This window comes from Mus caroli, unplaced genomic scaffold (genome assembly GCF_978045245.1).
Source record: "Mus caroli unplaced genomic scaffold, Mus_caroli_1 scaffold_4, whole genome shotgun sequence".
NCBI lineage: Eukaryota > Metazoa > Chordata > Mammalia > Rodentia > Muridae > Mus > Mus caroli.
This window is the reverse complement of record NW_028227259.1, coordinates 21,777,597-21,802,584: the sequence shown is the minus strand read 5'-3', so window position 1 is coordinate 21,802,584 and position 24,988 is coordinate 21,777,597. Positions and strand designations below refer to the sequence as shown.

General features: G+C 42.7%; 2 protein-coding genes across 19 annotated transcripts in view; one reads left to right on the top strand and one right to left on the bottom strand.

The window, feature by feature from the left end:
- Positions 1–11,519, top strand: part of Srpk2 (SRSF protein kinase 2) — a 174,591-nt gene extending 163,072 nt beyond the window's left edge. For 10 of the 16 annotated variants that reach the window (XM_029477090.2, XM_085836510.1, XM_029477098.2 and 7 more), the window contains 4 exons: positions 545–614; positions 1,199–1,291; positions 1,662–1,754; positions 9,926–11,519. In XM_029477090.2, coding sequence (XP_029332950.1) covers positions 545–614; positions 1,199–1,291; positions 1,662–1,754; positions 9,926–10,110 — 441 coding nt within the window. In that variant the 3' untranslated portion in view covers positions 10,111–11,519. The remainder of the gene's footprint in view (positions 1–544; positions 615–1,198; positions 1,292–1,661; positions 1,755–9,925) is intronic. The other 6 variants (XM_029477095.2, XM_029477088.2, XM_021161962.3 and 3 more) reach the window with 2 other exon arrangements.
- Positions 11,520–13,747: 2,228 nt separating this feature from the next.
- Kmt2e (lysine methyltransferase 2E (inactive)) overlaps positions 13,748–24,988 on the bottom strand; it is a 68,169-nt gene continuing 56,928 nt past the window's right edge. For 2 of the 3 annotated variants that reach the window (XM_029477081.2, XM_021161961.3), the window contains 11 exons: positions 24,274–24,582; positions 21,522–21,776; positions 21,214–21,358; positions 20,531–20,781; positions 20,158–20,214; positions 19,460–20,026; positions 18,163–18,464; positions 17,408–17,496; positions 17,178–17,303; positions 16,942–17,027; positions 13,748–16,074 (listed from right to left, as the gene is read on the bottom strand). In XM_029477081.2, the coding sequence (XP_029332941.1) occupies positions 14,569–16,074; positions 16,942–17,027; positions 17,178–17,303; positions 17,408–17,496; positions 18,163–18,464; positions 19,460–20,026; positions 20,158–20,214; positions 20,531–20,781; positions 21,214–21,358; positions 21,522–21,776; positions 24,274–24,582 (3,693 nt within the window). In that variant the 3' untranslated portion in view covers positions 13,748–14,568. The remainder of the gene's footprint in view (positions 16,075–16,941; positions 17,028–17,177; positions 17,304–17,407; positions 17,497–18,162; positions 18,465–19,459; positions 20,027–20,157; positions 20,215–20,530; positions 20,782–21,213; positions 21,359–21,521; positions 21,777–24,273; positions 24,583–24,988) is intronic. The other variant, XM_029477084.2, reaches the window with a different exon arrangement.

Below are 24,988 nucleotides of genomic sequence, written 5' to 3'. Positions count from 1 at the left end.
ACACTGAAGTACCAGGTGGAATGGGCATGGGTGGCAGCGCACGTGCATAGTGCTCCCCGCTGTCTAAGGAGGGCCTGTGGTGTGCTTTTCTGTATGTGGTGGAAGTGAAAGGCCTCTTGTTCCTAGGTGTTCCTCTGCTCGAGTCAGAGATGAATGAAATGATGACGGACTATGTGGCGACATGCAGGACCTTGATCCTCGGTGTATGGGGAAGGGACCACAGCACTTGCTCTAAGGGCCTCGGGTGCCTGAGTCCTAACCCTAACCCTACCCTATTGCACTCTGGGTAGATGCTGCAGTGTGCGGCCACCAGAGCCGCTGCCTGGGAGCTTGGCTCTACTTTCTGCAGTGCAAAGAGAGCCATAGTTCCCCTCTCCCATTAGAAAATACCCCTGCAGCTTCTGTGGACTTTTCTGGAAGAAAAGAAAACTAGGGATTGAAGCGCCCTGGGATGCACTTTGGTCTGCCTTGTAGTCCTTTGCAGATCTAGGCTTCCTCTTGAGCCATCTCTGAGGTGCTCAGCATGCCATCTGTTGTGTCCTAGGCCTTTGAGCTCGCCACAGGAGACTATTTGTTCGAACCGCATTCTGGGGAAGACTATTCCAGAGATGAAGGTGAGTGCTGCTTCCTGCTGAGTCCCTTCATGTGGAGCTGCTCCTCCAGAACTTCTAGAGAGTTCTATTTGTATTGTTTACTGAAAGAGCCATGCTTTGGTTTTCAAACACCAAATTCAGATTTCCTTTGAGTTTGAAGAGCCCTCAGTGCCAGTGACTGGGCAGTACCCACCTGAGACAGTTTTGCTGGCCTCCTGCTTGGAGGGATGCAGCTGGTGGGTAAGGACTGACTCCTGAGGCCCCAGGACCTCTGTGGTTACTTTGTCCACAGCTCTGCTGCCCATTTTGCTGTCCTGATTGGGAGCTCAGTTGAAAACCAGGGAATTCAGGCTTGGATTCCTTCTGTAAAGCTGACCATCTCCATGCTTCCTTGCTTGCATAGCTGGGGTGGCCTGGGGTGCGCTGGTGTCAGCCACAGTTGGTGCCTGAGGCCCGCCAGTCCCACAGAGCTCTGCATGGATGGGCTGCAGACATTGTTGATTTGAATTGATTTCTGAGTTTTACTAATTTCCCTTTCCCTCTTCTCCCTCCCTCCTTCCCTGTGCCCTCCCCATTCCCATGTCCCTTTTGCTCTCTCCTCATAGACCACATAGCCCACATCATAGAGCTGCTAGGCAGTATCCCAAGGCACTTTGCTCTGTCTGGAAAATATTCTCGGGAATTCTTCAATCGCAGAGGTAGTACCTCTTCTCTTTGAAATGTGCCACGATGCAGACAGAAATGGAATAGCTGCAGAAGCAGCAGTGTTAACACGACTAAAGCAGTTCTTCTAAATTCCAAACCAGCCGAGCAGAATGGCTGTGCTGGATAAATGCTGACCGACCGAAGACTGAGTCTGGGCTGTGATGTTGTCACTCTGTACACTGGGCCCTTCTTGGTGCCCAGGGACAGCTGGGTGCCCTCAGCTCTGAGTTCTGAATCAGCTGGACAAAGGCCATTCCAGTCGTGCTCCGTTTCTGTCTGTGCGGGCAGTAACCATGTCTGCATGCAGGGTACTGATTAAACTGTCGTGTGTTTCTGTTTTGCTGGCAATGTTTCCCAATGCAGATCACATAGCATTGATCATTGAACTGCTGGGGAAAGTCCCTCGAAAATACGCTATGTTGGGGAAATATTCCAAGGAGTTTTTCACCAGAAAAGGTAACGGTACTTCTGCAGCACGCATTTTCAGCACGATCTTCTCCCAAAAGGAGAAATTGTGCATTCATATTTGAGCCATGGAAAAGATCAAGACTTTTCAACTGGGGAATTCTGCTGGAGAAGGTACTCACAGAATAATCTGAAACCATCTGGTATCTATAGAGTGAAACCTTTATAAACGAGTAGGCTTCCAGCAATCCTTTCTCAAACAGCTACCTCGTAACTCCGCTCCAAGCACCAGTGTGTGTATTCACAGACGTTTAGAAAGGACTTCAAGTGGGTTTGGAGAGAGAACCAGATTCAGCTGGGTGTGATAACTCACCCCTGTAATCCCAGTACTCGGAGCCCGAGCCTGGGGAATCAAGAGTCCAAGGCCAGCCTAGATCACACTAGACTTCTCTTCCTGTTCCTAGAGTTTAGTGAGACAGCCTGCACATGGGTATCGTGATGGCCATGGGCATTTTCTTGGGTGTGTCTCAGCTCTTTGGCATTGTGTGGGCCTGTGAAGTCAGGGGACATGTACTTTGGGTTATGTAGACAGTCCCATGGGTGACTGGTTTTAATGTCATTGTGTAGTTTGCAGGTAGTCCCAGTTCTTAAACATACCTTCAAGCAGTGTGTCTCTCTCCTCACCCTAAGAAGTGGATCCTCAGAGAAGGCTGGGAGCGGGAGGGCGGGGAACTAAGGTCGTCCTCAGCTACACTGGCCATCACAGGTTACCATGGCCTGGGGGATCCTGCCGAGGACAGCAAAACGCTGGCGCTCTTGGCTTGGGAGCCTGTGTTTACCAGCTTAGATTCAGTTTATTTACATCCTCTGTTAAAGTTTGCTTGAGGAGCTGGGAGAGTTGGTAAAGTGGTTGCTGTATGCCCTTGAAGGGCTGAGCTCAGTCCCAGTGCTTACAGAGACAAGGCAGCCATATCGGTGCATATGCTTGTGATCCTGGCGCTGTGGACACCAAACACACACACACACATACACACACACACACACACACACACACACACACACACACACACACACAAGCGTGCATGCATACCTTGAGTAGGTGTAGAGTCCAGTCCAGGTTATTTCCTTTTTACCTCCCCTTCCTTTCTTCCTCTCTTCATCTTTTTAAATACATTTATTACTTACTGGGGAGGTCATAGATGACATATGCGGACACCAAAGGTTGTCTACTTCATACCATGTGGTTCCTGGGGGACCAAATTCATGTCATTAGGCTTTGTGGCAAGCCTTTTTATTTGCTAAGCCATCTCCCTGCGATCCCCCTCCCTCTCCCCCTTCAGTATTTTATGTGTATAAGTGTTTTGCCTGTGCTCTGTCCATGTGTATATGTGGTACCTATAGGCGAGGGCATTGTATACCTTGGGATTGAAGTTACAGATGGTCTTGAGCTACCATATGGGTACTAAAAACTGAACCTGGATCTTTTGGAAGAGCAGCCAGTGCTCTTAACTGCTGCTGAGTCATCTCTCCAGCCCATTCTTTCTTTTTGAGGCAGGGTCTTGATCTCCTGATCCTCTAGCCTCAGCCTTCTAAGTGCCTGAGTCACAAGGCACAAGTCACCATGTCCAGCTGTGCTCTTAGGCTCCCTATGGTTTTCAGCTGGCAAGGAGTTGTAAGCCATTATGTTGATTTCTGTTAAATGCCATCCCAGAACCAACAGCAGCATTGACACTCTTCTTCCCCAGTTGGAAGAATCTACCTTGAAAGACAGTTGGCAAATGAGGTGCTCCGATGGTTTTGGGGAGATGTGGTTGTCCTGCAGTGCTTTGACTGTGGCCACATGGGGGTTCTTCTCCTTGGACATTTGTGGTATGTGTCTATAAGCATCTTTAGCACTCTTGCTTTAGGACTTAAGAGCTTGGGTTCTTTTTAACAGCACTAGGAAGAGTGTGGAGGCCAGGAACAGTTTCCCTGATGCTGTACCACTGTGCTGTGTACTGCACATTCTTCTTAGTGGGAGATTGAGATCATTTTGGTTTGCTGTTTCTGTAGTAACTAGAATACTTGCCCTTCTTTTGGACATAGAGGCCAGAGATCCTGAAAGTGAACTCTGAGGTTGGGTGTGTAGTCCCCTTTCTGGTAGTTGTTTGCATTTAATGCCTGTGATAGTCAGAGGAGATGTGAAATTTGACAGAATCTACAGTAAGTAGGATGAGGGAAGACTTATCATGAATGAGAAGATAGATATGGCTCTTTGTTTTTGTATTTAAACAGTGGGCAGTGTGGACCAGACTGGCCTTCCTGTCTCCTGAGTGCAGGGAGTGACAGCATGCGCCATGCCCAGTGCACCGGTCTTCTCCATTCCGGGTTTGTAACATGCCCCACCTGAGGAAGATAGAAGCACAGTAGAAAGCTGCTCTTCTGCTTTTCCTCATGCTTGCAACAGGCAGAAAATCATCTGCTAGGAGTCCTTTTCTATTCTTTGTCATTTGCAGTGAGGAGGTTTCTACCTGCACTGCTGGTCTGAGGAGGAGAATGGGGCTCCTTCTGAAAGGCATAGCCAGTGCTAGTTTGTGTCACCCCTTGACCAGAAGTTAAAATCTAAACTCGATTTTGGAGCAAGCAGTGTAGTTACTGCTGTTATCCAATAAATGTTAATTTGCTGGTTGTTTCTTGGGTGTGAACATTATCCACAAAAACCCATTAAGAAATCATAGTGTGTGGCAAATAGGAGTGAAGTTGGAGACTCACTTGGAGTTGAAGGCCAATGTGAGCTACAGTGTCAGATCTATCTCAAAATGAAGACAAAAGGAAACCCGAGTGTTAAGATGTGGGGTTTGTTCCTGGTCTGATTGATTCCCTGTGAACTGAGTGACAACTCTACACAGCTTGGCAGGTTAATCAGTGGCCCTTCCTGGGCTGGGTGCATTGCACCATATGTTGCCATCTTTTACTGAATTTATTGGATCAAAAATTGATGCCTGAGAGGGATAGGTTACCTAAACTTTTTCCCACATGGGACATCAAGTTCACTAGGATATAGCTGGCTGTGTGCACAGATGTAAGTCTGACTTTGTAGTGACAGTTTTAGAATTTTGGTTTCTTTAAAAGCAGAAATGTTGTAAATCTGTGCTTTCATTTCATCCAAGGGGCAGGGCTGGGAGCTGCTTTGGGCTCTCCACAACAGCTGGCTAGGATTTGTCAGAAGAGGCATGCTTTTTCCAGCTCCAGAGAGCTTCTTCGATTGTGTGACATTTGGAATTGTGAGAAATTTTCAGAGGCTATATAAATGCTAGGGCCCCCGAGAGGTAACGGTTGGTCATTCAGAGGAGATGGCTACCCTGCTGTTTGTGCTCAAAGAAGAAACAAAAGGAAAGAAATTAGATTCAAGAATCAATCAAACTGTATCCCCCAGCCCCCTGCACCACCCCCTTTCCCTTTCTCCTCTCCCCTCTGTTGTTCTCTCTCTTATATCTAGTAACTGGGGGTAAGAGGGGCCAGTGAAGGGTAGAGAAGAGAAGAACCCACAAAGCAGCAAAGACCAGCTACACAGCTTAGCTCCTAAGACTTCATTAATTAACTAATTAATTAATCCAGGCCTTCAATTGGTCAGCAGGGAGAATGTGCCGCAGGGTCCATGACCTGAGTTTAACCCCTAGGAACCAGGTAGAAGGAGACGCCCACAGTTTTCTGACTTGTGTGTGCATGGTACACATGTTTCTACACAAACAAAACAGACATGTACAGATTTCTTTATTTAAAGACGCTGGAAGGGTTGAGAGCACTTGGTGCTCTTATGGAGGACCTGTGTTTTATTCCTAGCACCCACATGGGGGCTCACAACTGTAATTGACGTTCCAGGGAATTCAACACTCTCATCTGGTCTCCAGGGGCTCCAGGCACGCGTGTGGTGCACAATTATGTATCCAAGCAAACTGCTCATACACATAAGACACATATTAATAAAAAACTTTAAACATTTAATGAAATTCAATTGAAAATGTCAGAGTGTAGTAAAGAAGTTTCCAGGAGACAGTATAGATTCCTGATGTGAGGGCCAGCACCCTAATCCTCTGAGGTGAGGTAAGAGAGCAAGGAAGCCTTGCCACACGGAGTGTGGTCTTATAGGAAGTGAGTTTTAAAGAAATACTGTAGCTCCTTCCTGACATCATCACAGGGTCTTGTACACATCTCAGATGGCTGACCTCAAAATTACAGTGTGACCCTAATCTACTCTGTATTCCATATTTTGAATTCAAATATTGGAGGTTGTTTTAAATCTAACCTCCTGTGCAGCCCTGTTGGTATAGGATCTGATCACTGGAGCTGTCAGGCTTGGTGCTGGCCCTGTTCTGCTCAATGTTTGGGTTTCACATTTTAAAAGACTCAAGATTTTCACATCACTTCAGTTTTCCAACTGCACAGACTGGGTATGACAGGGCTTTGGTAACATAAACAGGAGGACCCTCTTGGAGTAGACTGTCTTTGGAATCTCTTGGAAGGGTGGGCCTGGTCCTCCCTTGAAGCTCTGTGTGTAGGTTGACTCTGAAACAATGAAAGAGGAAACAAAGAAAAGAGCCTGGAGCAATTTGAGCATGCCTACTTGTGCACTCTGGCTGAGGCAGGCAGTACCAGAGCAGTGCGCAGGCAGAGACCAGAGTGCTGCTGCAGAAAGCAGTGGTCTCCATAGGCTGTGCCCAGGCCGTAGCTGGCTTTAGGATTTATTCTCTGTGAGTGCATTGTATATGTGCCTGATGCCTGCAGACATCAAAAAAGGGAATCGGATCTCCTGAAATTGGAGTTGCAGATGATTGTTAACCACCAGGTGCATATTGGGGACCGAGCCAGGTTCCTGTAAGAGCATGGAGTGCTTTGTTTGTTTGTTTGTTTTTGTTTTTTTGAGACAGGGTTTCTCTGTGTAGCCCTGGCTGTCCTGGAACTCACTCTGTAGACCAGGCTGGCCTCGAACTCAGAAATGCGCCTGCCTCTGCCTCCCAAATGCTGGGATTAAAGGCGTGCGCCACCACGCCCGGCTTAAGGAGTGCTCTTAACTGCTGAAGTTTTCTGGGTCTGGTTTTAAGTTTTAAGCAGTTTGGTACTGAGTTATTACAAATTTGAAGTAATTTTCATTATAACAAGTAGAATATCCCTTGTCCAAAATTCTTGAAATGGCAGGTTTCCAACTTTCTGATTTCCTCAGATTTTGGAATCTTTACATTGACACGATGAACTATCTTGAAGATTGGACATGAAAGTCCTTTCTATTTCAAGGACATGTAAATACCCATGGGCAGGAGGTGATTTCAGCACAGCTCGTTTTGAGTGTCACTCATCATAGGAGGTCCATTGTGTAATGTCTTTTTCTATATTGCTTGTCCCCAGGGTTTCAGTTTCTAGACTTGGGATGTGCAGTTCCTCGGGCCCATCCCACTGTGTACTTTCCACAAAAGATGACATGGTGAATCTTTTAGTTTCTCTTGCTCCACATCTAAGATTTTAGTTGGCATCAGACCACAGATGCATTTATAAAAACGTGTACTGTTTTCTTTGTCCCAGTCCCCAAACAATAGAACATAACTGTCTGTGGTGCTCGCTTTGTGTCCTGTGTGTAGGTGGAGACCTCTAGTCCCAGTCTATAGTCTACTTGGAAGCAAGTACATTGTGAATTCCGGGCTAGTCTAGGCTACATAGTGAGAACTATGTCTTTTTTCTTTTTTTTAAAGGAAAGAACAGGGAAAACAGTATGGGGATGTGGGTGTGAGGTATGTGCATTGTGCACAGCTATATGCAAATTCTGTGCTAGTTTATTTTGAATATTGAATATCTTTGGATTGTTGGTGAAGGTTCAGTCCTGGAACCAGTTTCTATGTAAATAAAGGGTCAAATGTACTTAGTTTGGTGTTCATTGAAGCACCTTAGCCAGAAAAGCTGTTAGGCTCGCCCAGTGCACCCTCCTGCTCTAGTACACAGTGCTTGCCAGCCGTTGTATTCATTTGCAAGCTTGTCTATGCCAAGACAGAATAATTAAATGTCAAGGAAGTTCCTGTTTTACCAGATAGCTTACCTCAATGTCATGTGTGAATGGCAGTCTGTTAAGGCTGAGGTCAGCAGTCCGTCTCTGTAGCGTGGTTAATCTACTGGAAAGGTACCCGGGAGACATTTGCTGCCTGCAGAGCTGGGTTTTGATGGACCTGCGTTCTATGTTCCTAAGTATTTTTAAGTCAATCTTTGACTATGTGTAAAACATAGCTTTGAGACTTTTACTACATACCATTGTCCCATATGATTCTTGTAAGTGCTTGACTTTTTAGCTTCCACCTAAATATTGACCTCATTGGGCACTGGGAGGAAGCAATAGTTCATATCCTTTGACTATCTCCATAGCTGGACTTTTGGGGTTTGAGGGATAGATCTCCAGTGATTGCTCAAATGTGTTTTAAATTGTTATTATTTTGCTCTTTATGTATGGTGTGTTTGGTGGAGTTTCATGTTGCACAATGCATGTGTGGAGGTCAGGGAACAGCTTTGTGGAGTCAGTTTTTTTCTTTCATCTCTACATGACCAGACTTAGATTGTCAGGTTCACATTGTTGAGTGGCAAGCCCTGTTTACCCATACCAACAGCCTTTGGACCTGAGTTTTACAAACTGTTGAAATTGCTGGTCTGTTTCTTCATTAGACCTAGAGATCTGATCTCAGTGTCAAGGCAGTGCTTAACTGTCTTCTCACTTGTTACCCCACCTCCTTCAACCAGGAACCATTCCAAGTTTCTTTATGGAACCCTGTGTATAGCGTGGAGGTGATTCTCTGGACAGACAGGAACGGCCACTTCAGAGTATATAGAAAGGAAAGGACTGCAGGGCACAGAGGGGAATGCTGTGATTCCTTTGTTTGTTTGTTTTTGTTTCCTTTTTACATTTGTAAGTAATATTGGGGGTGGGGTTTCTAAATTGGTTTGCATAGGTGACTGACATAGTCCTGCCTCTGATGCAGCAGAGGTGACTGACATAGTCCTGCCTCTGATGCAGGTCATCCAGTACTTGTGTAGTTGCCAGGGCTTGATTGCCGGACTCCACTCAAGGGGCAGTGTGCCACTGCAGGTATGGTAAGGAGCTGGACAGGTGGGAGATTCACAGAGGTCCACTGAGGGTTGCCCAAGACGGTCACTTTTGGGCAGCTGTAGATAGTCTGTGAACATTTTCCAACACAGAAATGAAAGTTACCCTCACCTAGCTATTTGACTTGAAAATAACTTTCCTTTTTTAAAAAAGATATTTAAAAGAAGACTACCTACTGTTATTTTTTCTACTATGTCAGAGCTTCCTAACCTTGGGTAGCTATACTTTTATATACAGTTGACACATTAGAACATTTTTTGTTGTTGTTGTTTTGAGACAGAATTTCTCTGTGTTGTGTAGCCCTGGCTATTTTGGAACTCGCTCTGTAGACCAGGCTGGCCTTGAACTCAGAAATCCATCCGCCTGCTTCTGCCTCCCAAGTGCTGGGATTAAAAGCGTGTGCCACCACTGCCCCTCCCCCCCACCTCTTTTTCCCCCCACATTAGAACATTTTAACTTAAGGTTTTATAAGAAACTGTCCTTGAGGTCATATTTTACAATAAATGAGTAGAGATAAAAATTGTTTTGGGTTGCTAGTAGCTGCTTGAGGCTATTTTTTTAAATTTAGACAAAGTAGAGTTCCTATGCTCTGTACGTGTACTAGCCGTGTGCCTGTTAGCCCTGTGGAGCCAGTGCACAGCACAGTTCAAAAGGCCATGTGCACCATCAGAAAAAGTTAGATTTGCATTGAGGTAGGAGCACAGACTTCCTTGTCTTCCCATGTGAAAACACAGTAGCACAACTTCAGATAGTCTGCATTATCCAGGTAGCCTAAGCCAGTTTACAGATGGCGGCACCACCACCAAAGCTGGAGTGTGAGTGGCTCTCGAGTGGGAAGCAGACATTCTCAGGGCTTTTGCATCTCAGGAAGCAGAGCTGATTTATTTGTTCACTTAATCCATTTACATCCACCTAGAGTGCTTCGACTCGATCCTTAGCTCTTCAGTGAGACTTGGTTAGGGAGAAAAGCTAGTGTTCTTTGTTGTAGTCATAGGTTTTGAGAGGTAAATCGTCTGCTGCAGTGAGAGCAAGCCTGTCTGGCTCAGGTCATCCTGAGATGTGCACTTGTGGAGTGTCTCTGATGCTGTGCTTCTCTCTTCTCCAGGAGAACTGCGGCACATCACCAAGCTGAAGCCCTGGAGCCTCTTTGATGTACTTGTGGAAAAGTATGGCTGGCCCCATGAAGATGCTGCACAATTTACCGATTTCCTGATCCCAATGTTAGAGATGGTTCCAGAAAAACGAGCCTCAGCTGGCGAATGCCTTCGACATCCTTGGTTGAATTCTTAGCAGATTCTACAAATATAGCATTCTGAGCTAGCAAATTTCTCCCAGTACATTGGACCTACACAGTGGCTCTCATTCTTTAAGAGGATTACCAGTGAGCTGGCTCCACCCTCAGACCTTTGTTGTGCTTTTGAGGTACTGTTGTTTGACACTTTGCTTCCTGTGCACCACGGTCCTGGGGAAGGCTGGTCTTTGTCTTCAGCTAAGTAGTTTACTGGCCATTTTCTTCTGGAAACAATAACATGTCTCTAAGCATTGTTTCTTGTGTTGTGTGACATTCAAATGTCATTTTTTTTTTGAACGAAAAATACTTTCCCCTTTGTGTTTTGGCAGGTTCTGTAACTATTTATGAAGACATATTTTAGCTGAGTATTATATAATTTACAATCTTAAGAAATTATCAGTTGGAACCAAGAAAGAGCAAGGAAATGTACAATTTTATCTTCTGGCAAAGGGAAATCATTCCTGTATTATAATAGTGTATGTAACTATTACTTTGCATAAATAGGGGATGAGGATTCACATTCAGAAAAGCTACCCAGTCCTGAGCGCTTTTTGGCCTACATTGCATGTTGCAGATTTCCACTGCTTCAAGAAGTTGCACAAACTTTTCATTCCATAACAACCCAAGTGGTTCTGGATGACGTGCCATGCCCTCTGTGGCACTTTAAAGAGAGAAAAACTTTAAAAATTTGACACTATAATCTAGCAGTTCCATTTGTATTTTGCATATTTTTAAGCTATGTTTAAAGTATCAGTCATTTCCACTTAAAATGTGATGGCCCAATCCCCTGTAGCGTCACCTCTCACCAGCACTGTAAGTTAAATACGTAGATTAAATTGGACAAGAGAAATATGTTCAGTGTGTGGAATGAAAAAAATATTTTTGGAAAAGCATGATCGTGTTTGTTTAAAACACAAGGTGTGGCTTATACAGTTTGCAATGCAGTGGACCGAACACTCCTCACAGCTTAAAGGTAACAGCGACCATGTCCATGCCGTCCGTAGGCAGCTTCCCTTGCTGTAGCAGCTTCCCTTGCCTTTTCCTTACCTCCCATGAATGAGAAGGTCATTTCCCCTTTGCAGACCGCATACAGTTTTAGTTTATGCATTTCCTTAAAATTAACTGTAGAATCCAGGATACAAACCATTAGTAGGCAATACTATTTTAGAATGTAACATAGGAGGTGTATTTAGCCTCTTTTAGAAGTCAGTGGGTTGAATGTCTTTTTTTAAAAAATTTTTATTCATTAAGGTGCCTCGTTTTTCTTGACTTTGTCCATTAACATTTATTCATATGCCTTTGCAATAATTAGATTGTGAAAAGCTAACAAGTGTTGTAACAATAATCCTTTGTTTGGGGTGCTTGCACTTGTCTTAAAAATTAAAGTGTTTTGGGGTGTTTTTCCAGACATTGCCTTGCTTATTGCCCTGTATTTGAAGAGACAGAATCAACATACCTTTGCTCTTAGTAGTGTCAACAAAGCTAAAGGAGTTGCAGATTGTCACAGAACATACATTAAGGCAGAATGGATTTATGAGCGAGGCTTTAGTTATAGCTTCATTATCTACAATGTGGGTGTTCCCTTTTTTTAATCAGTGTTTCATATAAGTGCAATGGTTCCCTCCCCCGTCCCCTCCAATCTTTCCCTGTGTGAACGAGACACATATCCTTCTTAGGGTTTAACATTTTATATCATACACTGTAGTGAGATAGACGATGCCACTCATTCACAAACTATGCATGCTGGGGTTTTCCAATGAGGCTGTACGTTTCCTTATAGAGCCTATGACAAATGGTGGCTGCTAAGTCATGATTTCTATAGAAACATTCCTATAAGAACCACAGAGTGTGTTTATGTTTTCCCTACCTCTGAAAGAACTTTTACCATTTGAATGAAATTTGTCTAATGAGGTTAGAAATGTCTAGTTGGAAAAGGAAGCTAGAATATTAATCTTAAGGTGGTTCTTCTATTAATACCCTAGCAAGTTTATGATATACCAAGGAGTTCTAGCATACACTTTTGTGATTGGGTACCATATGGTTATATCCGATTCTTGGTAGCATGATGATAAAGAATAAATGTAAAGGTTGGGTGTGGTGGTGCACTCCTTTAATATCAGCACTTGGGAGGCAGAGGCAGGAAGATCTCTGAGGCCAGCCTGGGCTGCATAAGCTCCAGGCCACCCAAGGTTATATAGTGAAGGAAAACCTAGGAAGAAGGAAAAGAATAAAAGCTTAAAGCGAACCATTGGTTATTTGGAACATTATAGCCCCTATGAAATCTTCATGGAAGATTACAAGCAGTGGTCTCACATGTGACTTGAGCAGATCCAGAAAGAGCTACTCTAAAAAATGGCGGAGCCATCCAGAGAAAAAGTAGTAGGAGTGTAAAAGAAGTCTACTTTTTAGACGAGATCTGCGTGTTTTTCCATATTCCCTGCACCATGCATAACTTAACAGGCATGAGTAAAAAAAACTTTCATTGGAATAGAAAACACGTTTGGATTATTTTTCTTATTTTGTGAGGCAAGGACTTGGAGATCTGCCTACCTAGGGATGCCACCCCCTCCCCCCCAAATCTCTCTCTCTCTGAATTAGAAGTTTGTAGAGTGTGTCCATTAAAGATTCTATTTAGTTGAAGTCTTTCAGTTTGCAGAAGAGCTTTCATTATGAATTACTTAGATAGCTGGCTATTTTAAGGATGAATATTGCCATTTCTTTTTGGTCTGTGTGAAATTGTCATGGAGGGACACAATGTGAACCTGTCAGTTTTCAGACTCCGGTTTCTTTGGTAAGCATCCAGAGGGGAACATGGGCAAGGAGACCGGTGGTCTTGAGAAACTTGGGTCACTGATTTTAAGCCCTAAATGAGCTGTATTCTCGAATATCATCAGAGTTAATTTTCAAATGGGAATTAAATGATAAAACATGATTTAAGTCACTACCAAATCTAATTTCTTGAGTTTGCTGTTTTTCCTGATGCACAAAATTTATATACTGGGCCCAATTGTGTCACATGTTTGGAAGGTGGCAAAACAGGGCCACTCCTGAGAGGTAGACAGCAGAAGCTGATAATTTAAAAAAAAAAAAGTCACAACTGGTGTATCTTCTTTCAGTAATAAAATATTCACTGAAACCCTCTTCATTCTATTTGACGTATTTCAGAATAATGCCTTTTGCCCTTGGTTTTGTTTAAAGAGACCTATTTTCTACAACTTAAAAAAAAAAAAAGCCCTAAAGCTAGTATTAAACATATTTTTATATCAGTTTTGATTAGTGGAGCTATTTCAGTCATACTTCAAACTGTACAAATTAAATCTCCCTGTTTTAAGTAAATTACTGCTTTTCAAAGTGCGTTAAACTGCAGTGTGCAACTGTACAGTATGGAATGCATCAGTAATGTGGATTAATGTTGGATTAGAATGTTAGGTTCTTAGACTGTTAGCTAAGTCGCACAGAGTGGCTATTTAATTTCCTGTGACCCGTGCTTCTAAAGGAAAGGCAAGCAGTAGAGAGGGCTGTGAGACTCACCCAGATCGGCTGCTGGTAGCCTGCAGTGCAGCTGAGGTAACAGCTACCGAAGTAAATGAATGATTCTTTACTTACAAATTATATTTGAAAATCTTAACTTTTGTAAAATCATTAAGCAGACCTCAATCTCAGAAGTTGTACAGAACAATTTAGTAAAACTGACATAATTGTGGTTTATTAACATGAATTAAAATGCCCAACCAGTGCTTCAATGTGACAGCGTATTGAAATAAAAAGGAAAGGTCATGTGCTGTACTACTTTCACAGAGATCACACGTTTGCAGCAGACTTGCCATATGTACAGTGCTATATTCCAAATGAAAAGGGCGGGAGCAATTATATACGCAAAGGAAATTCAGTATTTACAGTCTGTCAGGAGACACTAAAAATTATCTATACATTAAATTACATTTTGCTTGCAAAAAACTGATAAAACAATATGAGCCATGTCCACACCAAATTATAAAAACCTGTATTGCATTTTCAGACCTAAGATGCACTCAAATAACTGCTGACCATAAAAAAAAAAGGAAATCCTTAGTGCTTTCTTTAGCTGTATACTTAATGCATATGTATAAAATAATACAGAAAATACTCACTAAATGAATTTAACTGCAACAATGAGATTTAAAGGTCATGTATCATCAGATCCATGGTCAGAAAAAGTTGGAATGTTCACTTACAAAATAAAGATACCTACAGCTGGCTTAAGAGCACATTTCATAAGGAAGTGTAAAAAGCAAAAATGGGAAAGATACAATGAAAGAGCACTGGTGTTTGCTTTTGTTGGTTTTTTTTGTTTGTTTTGTTTTTTGTTTTTTTATACAAAGTTTCATGTACAAGCTTTAAAAAGTACCTTAACAGGTACATATGAAATATACAGTTTATCTTACAGAACATTTTAAAAAATGTTATTGGAGTCCATTTTAATGCCACCCTGAACCGTGGTAATTGTTTTGAAATGTTGGTGGCACCTGTGCTCTGTGAATTGGAATCTGTGCAGGCACTGGCGATGCCTGCTGAGGTCCTTGCACCCCATGTGGCAGGGCCACAGAGCCAGGATGAGGATGAGGACAGAACCCTGAAGCAGTAGGTGTTGGAATACTGTTTGGTCCTTGGGGCTGGAGATGAGGACCTGCAACTGGTAATGGACAATGTGGCCCTGTTCCGGAAGGCTGGTGTTGGGGTCCCGGTCCCAAAGTGGTATGATGTGTGGCTTGTGAGGGGTACGGCGGGACGGCTGGATGAGCGCTTGCAGGGAAAAGTGGAGGTCCTTGATGAGGTGGGTGGTGTAAGGCTTGACCTGATGCTGAATGATGCCCAGAAACCAGAACACTGGCTGGAGGAGGGGGCGGGGGAGGGGGAGGGGGCGGGGGTGCTGAGTTTACTACATGCTGGTGTTGTGCTTGTAGACTTTGCAGTCCCGTGGAAGGATGGGGCGGTGGATGGTGATGTGGGGCGGGACCAGGTGGTGGAGGGGGTGGTGGTAAATGGTGTCCTGCAGTTTGAGAATGAATGTGTGACCCAGGCGTAACAGCATGAACTGGCCCAACTCCATGTGCTACAGAGTGCTGCTGATGTGAGCTTGGCTGCTGTATGAGGTGTGGTCCTGGAGCAGGCGGGGGCGGGGGCGGGGGCGGGACCACAGCAGCAGCAGGTTGATGGTGAATGGTGGGGTTTTGAGATGGCAGAAAATGCCCTGGAGTAACGTGATGTCCAGGAACTGATTGCTGGCTTGTGGTGCCAGGAAGTGCTTGATTTGGTCCAGATGTAAACACAGTTTGTTGGGAAAGACTACCTTTTAGCTGATTATAATTCTGAAAGTTTGCAGAGGGCTGCTGGTTTTGATAGTAGGATGAAGGAGGGGGAGGGGGTGGCGGGGGCGGTGCCGCGCTGTTGAGACTCTGTGGGTTGAACTGACTGTATGTTGCTGAAGATTGTCCTGAGGGTGTCTGGGTAAATAACGCTCCAGAAGTCGCCTGCTGAGGGTTAGCTTGAAGGCTCTGTGCCGCTGGGTAAAAGTTTCTCGGAGTCTCTCGTTGAGGAGTTCCAACTTGAGGTGATTGTGAGTGGTGAGGCCTGAAGGGAGATCCTAAGTGCTGTGAAGGAGGCTTTGGCGAGAGGTAACCATGCTGCACGGGGGTATGAGGTGTGGAGGACTTGGGAGGGTTTTCTGTGTGAGGTGACGGAGGACAGTGCAACTTCGTCGGTGCAGAAGGCAGCTTTTGCGGAAGTTGATCATTCGCACTCAGAGCGTGGGCCTGAGGAGCGTGGTTCTGAGAAAGTGCTGGGGCGTTACTTGACAGCTGTCTGTGCTGAGGCTCTGGGTTCTCAGCTTCTGATACAGTGGCAGTTGCCTCCCAGTGGCAATCTGGTTTTGTGAGTATTTTCCCATGTGACTGAGCAGGATTGATTGGCCCTGGTGAACCAGGCTATGAAGGAAAAAAAAAAAGAAGTATGAGAGAATGTCACTGGAATTTAATGTTATTTAATAAGAGGGCAGGAAGCAGTGTGAGGACGACAATGGTGAGTTTTTCTCAGTACATTGTGTAAGGTTTTCCATTTGTGTAAGCTTAAATACATTCTCTAGACCTGGTGGTCTCTATTTTCCATTTTCTTCAAACAACTTTCAGCCTCTGACAACCTTAAAACTTAGCAAATTTTGATTTCATATAATTTCCTTACCCAACTAAAGATAAACTGCTTTGAATAAACAAAAATTGTTCATTAAACCATTTAGCCTTAAAATGCTTTTTTTACTTCCAAGGGTAACCCCAGTGTGGCCCTCAATTTTACAGTGGTCTGCAAGCCCATTGAGCCATCAGCTCATCACAGACCAGGATAGAGAGAACTGTCTATTCTGGATGAATGTCACCTGAGTTTTGACATACGGAATGCTGCTTGGCAGGTCCTTAAGAGTATCCCATGAGCTGGGCGTGGTGGCGCACGGCTTTAGTCCCAGCACTCAGGAGGCAGAGGCAGGTGGATTTCTGAGTTCGAGGCCAGCCTGGTCTACAAAGTGAGTTCCAGGACAGCCAGGGCTATACGGAGAAACCCTGTCTCGAGAATATCCCATGAAGTCAGGAATGAACTTGAGTGAGAAATGTAGACTATGGAAGGGTACTTAGAAAACTTCAAGGTTAAGTCAGGATTGTCTGTACACACAGCTCAACACGAGAGTGAGGAAACAGGAAGAGTACAGAGATCACAAACTGACACTTGATGTGGCAGGGAAAGGTCAGTCTGATGTTCCCACCAGCTTCCATGAGGGACCAGACTTGAAAGGTCAGTGTCGTTACCTTGCTTGTTTTAGAAGGGCTCTGACAAGTGTCAGGGGATGGACATTCACTTGTACTTGTGGCTTCTGTACCTTCCGGATCAGGGTCTGTAAGGTAGAAGAAACCTACAGTAAATAAGATTACAAGACATACTGCCTCTTGTAGACACACACAGTGCTCACTGTACACAGTTCTTTCTCTTACTATAAAGCACTTTAACATAATCACCATGAGAGGTCGGTCATCTGCTTACTGACCTGCCATGAGTTCACTCAAAGAAGGAGCTAGGCTCTGAGCGTGCACCTGGGGAATGTGATTTGAATGAGATGAAGGTGAAGACTGAACATGACTCGGTGAGCATGAGACACATGGTGACTCTCCCCCTATGGATGAAGCAGAGCAGACCCAGAGAGACCATTAGCGCGCTCACAGGGAGCAGAACACAAGCAGGCAGAAGCATTGGGAGAGCAGAAGCAAGCGCACTCACCACTGTCTTTGTCTTTGCGGTGGTCACTGAGCAGTAAGGCTCTCTGGTAACTTCTCTCTCTCACTTGCTCCACTGAAGTGGAGGCAGTCCTTTAAAAGAAAACACATCCTAAGGTCAGAGAGGCTGTCACCAGCTAGGTTAACTCTTCTGTCTCCCGATGAGCAAAATGTCCTTCAGATGAAGGAGTTTGCTATAATGGGACAAAACTTTGAGGTTAAGCTTTGAAAATAGCCTCTTATATTGCTAACCATGCTCCAAACTGAGATTTTATTACGGTTTACTCTAAGAAATCAGACCAACATTTGTCTCTGGTAATTTCCTGGTGAAAGAAGGGTAAGCTGGAAATATTGTGTTAACATTTTTAAGGTCATGTTAGGTTGCCAAAGGGAGCAAAATCCCTCCAACAGAATCCAAGTGCCTTGTGTCACAGTGGTAAGTGTGCACTGGGGACTGAGCAGTCTCTCACACGGCTGCCACGACCCATCTTAAATGCAGTTGCTGTGGTCTTATTCAAACAGTAAAACTGCTTCTTCAGCCAAAATTAACTGGTAGGGGAGGTAAAGAAACTGTCTAGGACACTGCGTGGAGTGGCAAGTTCTGCAGGAAGGAATATTTACATAGTTTACAGCCACAGCTTCTGAGGTGATCACCTTCAATCACTGTCTATTTTATCATTCCAAAACAGCAAACAGGTAGAAGAATTCTCTAACAGTTTTTTTCTCCTTGCATAGTGGCACATTGTAGAAGGGGCTTACCACTGAACTTCTGGGTCTTTCTTCTCACTGGAATTAGTGTCTTTAACAGGACAGTTACTGCTGCCTTCTTCAGAAGAGGCACTGTAAGCAGCGGCAGCGGCGGCAGCAGCGGGTGGTGGTAAAGGCAAGCTAGTCTGGTTTTCTGCCTGCTCCCCGTTTTCACTGCTGTGGATACACCCGTCGCCACTGCTGCTCAGGTTCCCACTTGGGTGAGGTGACACACTAATCAAAGCAAAGTTCTCTGGCTTAGACCCACTCTTCCTAGCTTCACGTTGTCTCTTACGGTATTCTAATAGAGAAACCTTAAACAAGAAAGAAAAAGTAAGTCTGTTATTCTTGTTTGTGTATCAGAATCAATTTTCTTTTTTAAAAAAGGATACTGCAGCATTTATATTAGAAAAATTATAAAAATAATTGAATTTTCCATAAATAATTAACAATTATTAAATGCCTACTATATGTCAGGCATTTTATTTTAGATGATTTATATACATTATCTCATTTAATCCTCACAACAACCCTAAGAAATAGGTTATATTATCATCCCCATTTTACAGATGAGGAAATTGAGTAACTCACTCACTCCAGGTCACACAGCTGGTGAGTGTTGGAGCCGGGATTCGAACCTAGGTCTTATTTGAAAGCCCGTGCTCTTTCCACTATACTACATTGCTTCCCACAAAGTTGCCAACTGGACTCTGTTATAAAAATTAAAAGCACATATCACTAAAATGCTTTGACTTATATGCAGTTAAGCCTATTAAACAAATAAGTGCTGTTTTTCCCAATCTTGAAAAATAAGGCATTCTAACTGTGTCAAGATTAGATACTTTTGTATTAAGATAGAATCTGAGCAAGCAGTATCATACTTTGAAAATACTCTTACATCCATGGCCTAAATACTGTAAGTATTATGATGGTGAAGAGGCATTTCTTCTCTCCAAGGCTGCCTGCTCAATGTAAAATAAGAGAAATAAGAGTAAGTAGTATCTACCTATTGCTTTGGTGGAGGTGTTTATTTTTAAAAGTTACTTGCTTCATAAAAAAAAAAAAAAAAATCATCTTGAGGCTTTTATCTGAGACTACATTTCTTAGAAGTTTTCATATCACCATAATTTTTACTTTCTTAGGAACATTAAATTATTTACAAAAAATTAAAAATATACATATGAAAACCTTAATTTACATAACTAAGTTACAAAATGCCTCACGTAACACATGCTGTAACTACCAATAACCCTTAAGAGTAAAGTAAAAAACCCACTATTATAAAGACTATAAATTGTTAAATTATAACCTTTTTCTTTTGTGGTGGATTCTGGGGCGTGCAACTCCCGTCGATCAAATTGTCATTAACAGTCCGTCCAAAACCAGAGGCAAGCCCGTCTTCAGAAGTACAAAAGACAGCCGCTCCCATAAACATGCCTCTAGTGTCATCCTGCTGAATCAGGCACTTGGACTCACTTACTCGGAAGCCGCCTCCAGTCTCCAACTGATGAGAGGGTGTTAAGTCCCTCAAGTTGGAGTTTACTGAGAAGTTAACTCCTGTTCTGTCAGGACTCTTTACCCAGGATGAATACATTGTGCCCCGTCCAGAGTGGGTCGAATCCAGTTGGTTGCTGGGCTCAGTCCTGTCATGGGCTGGTGTTTCCATGGATTTCTGTAAGGCAGCTGGCTCGACTGCATCGAGTCCCAGTTGAAGGTCTGACACAGACTCCTTCTCCCCTGGGCAAGGCCTGTTAACCTCAGTCCTGCTCCTAGGGCTGGTATAACCAATAGTCTTTATTTCTTGCAGGCCCAGCTCAGTTAAATTGGAATTTCTAAAAGGCCCCAACGTTAGCATGTTTGAAGGTCGGTCATATCCCTGTGGTGGTGGTAGGGAGGGGAATCACACAAACAATGCCAGTTAGGGACAAATTACTATCTAGCAGCAATTTAGGCAAAATAATAATAGAAAAAAAATCAGCAAGTGCATCTTTTTTGGTAATTCCTTACCTCTTGATTGTAAGTGCATCTCTTTATTTCTGGAGAACTTTCTGGGGAAGAAATATTCTACATAAAAGTAATAAAATTAGGAATTAAAATTCAACAAACTATAGTTTGTAGACATGAATTAAAATGAAAAAACTGATGACAGATTTTAGATTTAAGCCTTTTGAAGACACTTGCTTTAGGGCTCTATACATAGTACAAAAAAAAAATGTTCATTTTGGCACAAATGCAAATGCTAAACTTATGTAATTGTAGACTCCCAATTTTCTCTCGGAGTTTTTCATCACACTAGATAATAGGGTGGGGAAGGGTTCTACGCAGAGTTTGATAAACACTCCATCCCAGGGATGAACAGTTTTTACCCCCAGTTTCTCACCTCAAAGTGCATGGTGTTTCCTGGTGTGCCAGGGGTTACAGGGGTCACTGGTGAATATATGGGTTTATAACCATTTCTGTAAGTTTCATCATCTGACTTGATCCGTGGGGGAGTGGCAAATGCTGGGTCCGTAGGAGTGATGTCTGTGTGAGTTGGTGTCGCATATGGTGAAGGGGTAGGAGTGGAGCTTTCTGAGTAAGCAGTATCTAACAATTGGTAAAGTCTTCGTTTTTTTAGTGGTGTGGTTAAATCTGTTGATGAAATAACAATCTATAAGAAACCATACTGCTGATATTTGCTATGATACAGAAACAGTAATTAATATTACTTTCACCTCCCAACTAGAGAATTTGTATTTTCTCAATGTTACTAACGTGAAATCTCCCTTACCCCCAAAAGTTTCAATGCTAGCAAATATCTTGTTTGAAACCTAGAAATCATAAAGAAGTCTTATTACAAATACTGATGTTACTGTAGCTGATGTCTAAGCAGCTAGCCCGACACTAAGCCCCAACATAAACAGTATTTCCAACTATGGTTTTACAACTTTCTTCATGCAAAAAGTGTGCTGAGCAGAAAGAGACAGCCTGTAGCTGTCAGCTTCTCTTCACAGAGCTGCCCCTGGCTGCCTGCCTGCTTTCCACAGTTCCTTACTCTTTCCCACTACTGAACAGCAACAGTACCTGGGAGGGAGCAGCTGTCGCTTAGCAGAAGTGGACTTTTGTTTTCACCATTAACTGTAGGACTCCTGGATCTTTCCTGACAAGGTGAATGATATCTATGTAAAATTGTTGAATTTTCTTCCTCCAGGGCTTGCTTCAGCCAGCGCTGAGTAAAACAGAGAATACATGACTAAGGATCAGTTTGCAGAGTTCATATAGCCTATAAATGCAAAGCTGATCACAAAAGCATCTCACTGTGAGGAGCTGTAGTAAGGACTGAGATTTGCATTTGGCTTCTCCTAGATTTTTATATCCAAAGAAAAGTTTACCTTTTTGCATGAGCCAGAAATGTTTTCAGTAGTTTCTTTTCTTCTCTTTTTTTCCGAAAGGAATGGTGATGTAAATCTAATATAATGCTTAGGAGTAGAGTATACATGGGGGCTGTAAGTGAGACCTGGCAAAGAATTGAGCTGTGTAGCTAACACCTCTGGATCTGTAGTTATGCGCAGAGGCCTTTCTGAAAGGCTGTCTGAAGGTTTTCCTGTCTTCTCATTCTTCTCACTTAACCATTCATTGACCAAGTGCTAGAGAACAGAAACATTTGGATCACTATATAGTAATTGCACATATTCCACTACAGAATATTCTAATATCAAATTAGATATTGGCACATCGTCTAAGACGATAAGTTGGGTAATTTAGATTATTCACATTATAGGGCTGGAGAGATGGCTCAGAGGTTAAGAGCAGTATTGCTCTTGGAGAGAGGACCCAAGTTCGGTTCTCAGCACCCATGTCAGGTGGCTCACAACCGCCTGTAACTCCAGCTCCAGTGGATCTACATGGGTACCTGCATGCATGTGCATACATACCCACAGACAGACACACACGCATAATTAGTAATAAATTTTTAACAAAAAGTAACTCATGTGGTGAAAAAGAAACCCCACTAATCAGTATTTTCATTTTCTTACTGTTATTCTAAGGATTATTATATGATATTTTATAGGGATAAAGTACATGAATATATGTAAAAAAAAAGTATTACAAAACCCCACTAATTTTGGTAGGTTATGGTGGTACACTGCCTATAATCCAAGGTTGAGTCAGGAGGACTGACACAAGTTGAGGCCAGCCTGGGCTACATGGTAAGTACCTGGCCAATAGCACTACATAGCCAGACTGTTTCAAGGGGGAAAAAAAATTTTGTTTTGATATAGTAAAATCTAGGAGATACCAACAAGTACCACAAACAATGTAGATATGTTATTTAGTATTTTACATGAAACTGTTTAGTTAGGAAAGTCTGATATTCTCAAGCAGTGCTTTTTTAGCCAAGGTGCCCATCACAGATGCCTAGAGAGGTCAGCAAATAGATCCACACTGACAATTCCTGAGGTTTGCAATGCCTCTTAAAGATGCTAAGCCTTCTGAAAGTTTCTTATCCACCGTTTACCTAGTGCAGCCTTGGTGGTGGTTCTTTTGGAAATGCTTAGGATTGTACCCAGGGCTTTGCACATGCTAGGCAAGTGCTGTTGTTCTGAGCCACACCCCGGACCTCATAATCTAGTTTCTCCTGGCTACCTGAATACACCTGGCCTGCACCTTTTAAAAAAGCTAGGTACTTAGAAACATTATTTTTTTTGCAGTTGGGGTTTTTCATTTCTTAGCTTAAATGTGAGTTCTTGAACAAGTATTGAATGTGTGCATTCATACACATACAAACATATTTCTTAATTTCAAAGCATTTTCGCACCCCTCTCCCTTTTCCTGTATGTTTCCCTTTTCTTCTATGTACCTTTGTAGGACAAAGGTATTATATGTATTATTAAAATGAATGGCATCTTTAGGAATTCATGTTATTTTAGTACTAAATGATAAAATGCTGTAAAAAACTCAACTTGTTTTTAACAAATACTTATATTTTAACAAATATTTACATTTCATACTTAACAATTAAAAAATGTGATATTTGTGATTGAGAAAAGAATTTAAAAACTCAAGTACTTTCCATTTAAAAAAAAAAGAAACTTAATTTTTTTCCCCTTCCAAATGTGGGTAAGCAATATATTACTATCAAAGGCAAGTATCCACTTTATTTAAGGCAATATAGTGCACAGTCTTTGAATGAAATATTATAGTGATATTTCAAACAAAACCTGTAATTCTCTGGCAAAGATATTTAAGAGTCCGCTACTGACTTATATAATCCTGAGCTTACAGAATTCTTTAAGCATTCTTTTCATTGTTTAGCAGCCTGCCTATAAAACTGTATGAAATCAGGTAAGAAAAAACAAAAAAAGGTTTAGGCCCCAAGTCACTTGCTCCTATGTGTTGTCATTTACTTGAACAAAAACATCAGCGTCTGAGGCTATGCTATTACTTTTAAGCTGAAAAGCTCAAGTTGTTCAAATTCATATGCGGTTTCCTGTAAATTGTCTCATAACTCCGACAGTAATAAAATCTAATGTAACACCAATCTTCCTCTTAAATACAAGGAGCTGCAGTGAAATAAATGACTTAATGTAGAAGGGTGTTTTGCTCTCCCTGGAACCCACGTAGTGTAAGAGGGAACTGACTCCTACAACCCCGATGTGTGTATTCTGTGAAAACACTCTTAAATCTATATTCTTAGTACATTCTAATGAAATCACAATTTTTTCCTATTTAATTCTTATCATCTACCTAAAGTAATTATAAAATGTATAAACAATGAAGAACTGGGGTGTGGCTCTGGGCAGAGGGCTTGCCTGTCATTCACAAGGCCCTGGATTAGATCCCTAGGCACAGAAGAGAGGAAGTATGTTAAACCAGTTTCAGAGAAATGAGTATTTTATATATAGGTAGACAACCTTAGAGAAATCATGAACTACAATACTAAAGGTGTTCATATATTTAATCTTCATAAAACAAACTATGAATTTTCTTGAAAGTTTGGTACTTCTCAGTCTTAGGCAAATATCTGCAAGTGTAAACATGACACTGCTGAGATCATCATAGGTGCAGGTTGAGGTTCTAAGGCAATCATTCAGCTAGGAGACACTTGTTGCAAAAGGTGCTTACTGTCGTGAGGACGCATACCTTCTTTGTTTTGGGGTACTTTGTGGGACACTTATTAAGTGCTGGAACTTCCGCTTCAGGAATTATTTCTGCTACTGCAGTTTCAGTTTCTGGTTCTATAGCAAGTACAGTATTTTCAATCTCATTCTGTTGTGACATAACTTCGATGTCAGGAGAAGATGGCTGTATGTCTGAACACATGCTGACAGTTCTGTGTCTCCGACGCTGCTGTCCAATGTGAGTCCTACTACGAGAAAAGCTTTTTCTCTGCTTAGTTCTATTCACTTTGGCAGCGGTTGGCTTGATAGCAGTTTCTTCTTTTACTTGTTCCTAGTTCAAAATACAACAGTGGGACTTCTGATGTTTATAGATAAATTTATGTTGAAATATAGCATTATCTACTTTAAAACCTAGCTTTCCAGAATCCTTTATGTATTTTAGGCTGGGTAATGGTGGTGCACTCCTTTGAACCCAATACTCGGGAGGCAGAGGCAGAGGCAGACAGAGCTCTGAATTTGAAGACAGCTTGGTGTCCAGAGTAAGTTCCAGGAAAGCCAGTGCTACACAGAGGAAACCCCGCCTCAGAACAAAACAAAAAACAACCAGAAAGTATGTTTTCACGAGTGCATTGTGAGGCCAGAGGTCAGCCTGTGGGGGCTGGTTCTCTCCTTTAGCCACAGAGCTGCTGGAGAAAGGCAGCAGGCGTGCAGCAGTGTTACTCAATTACCCAACTTCT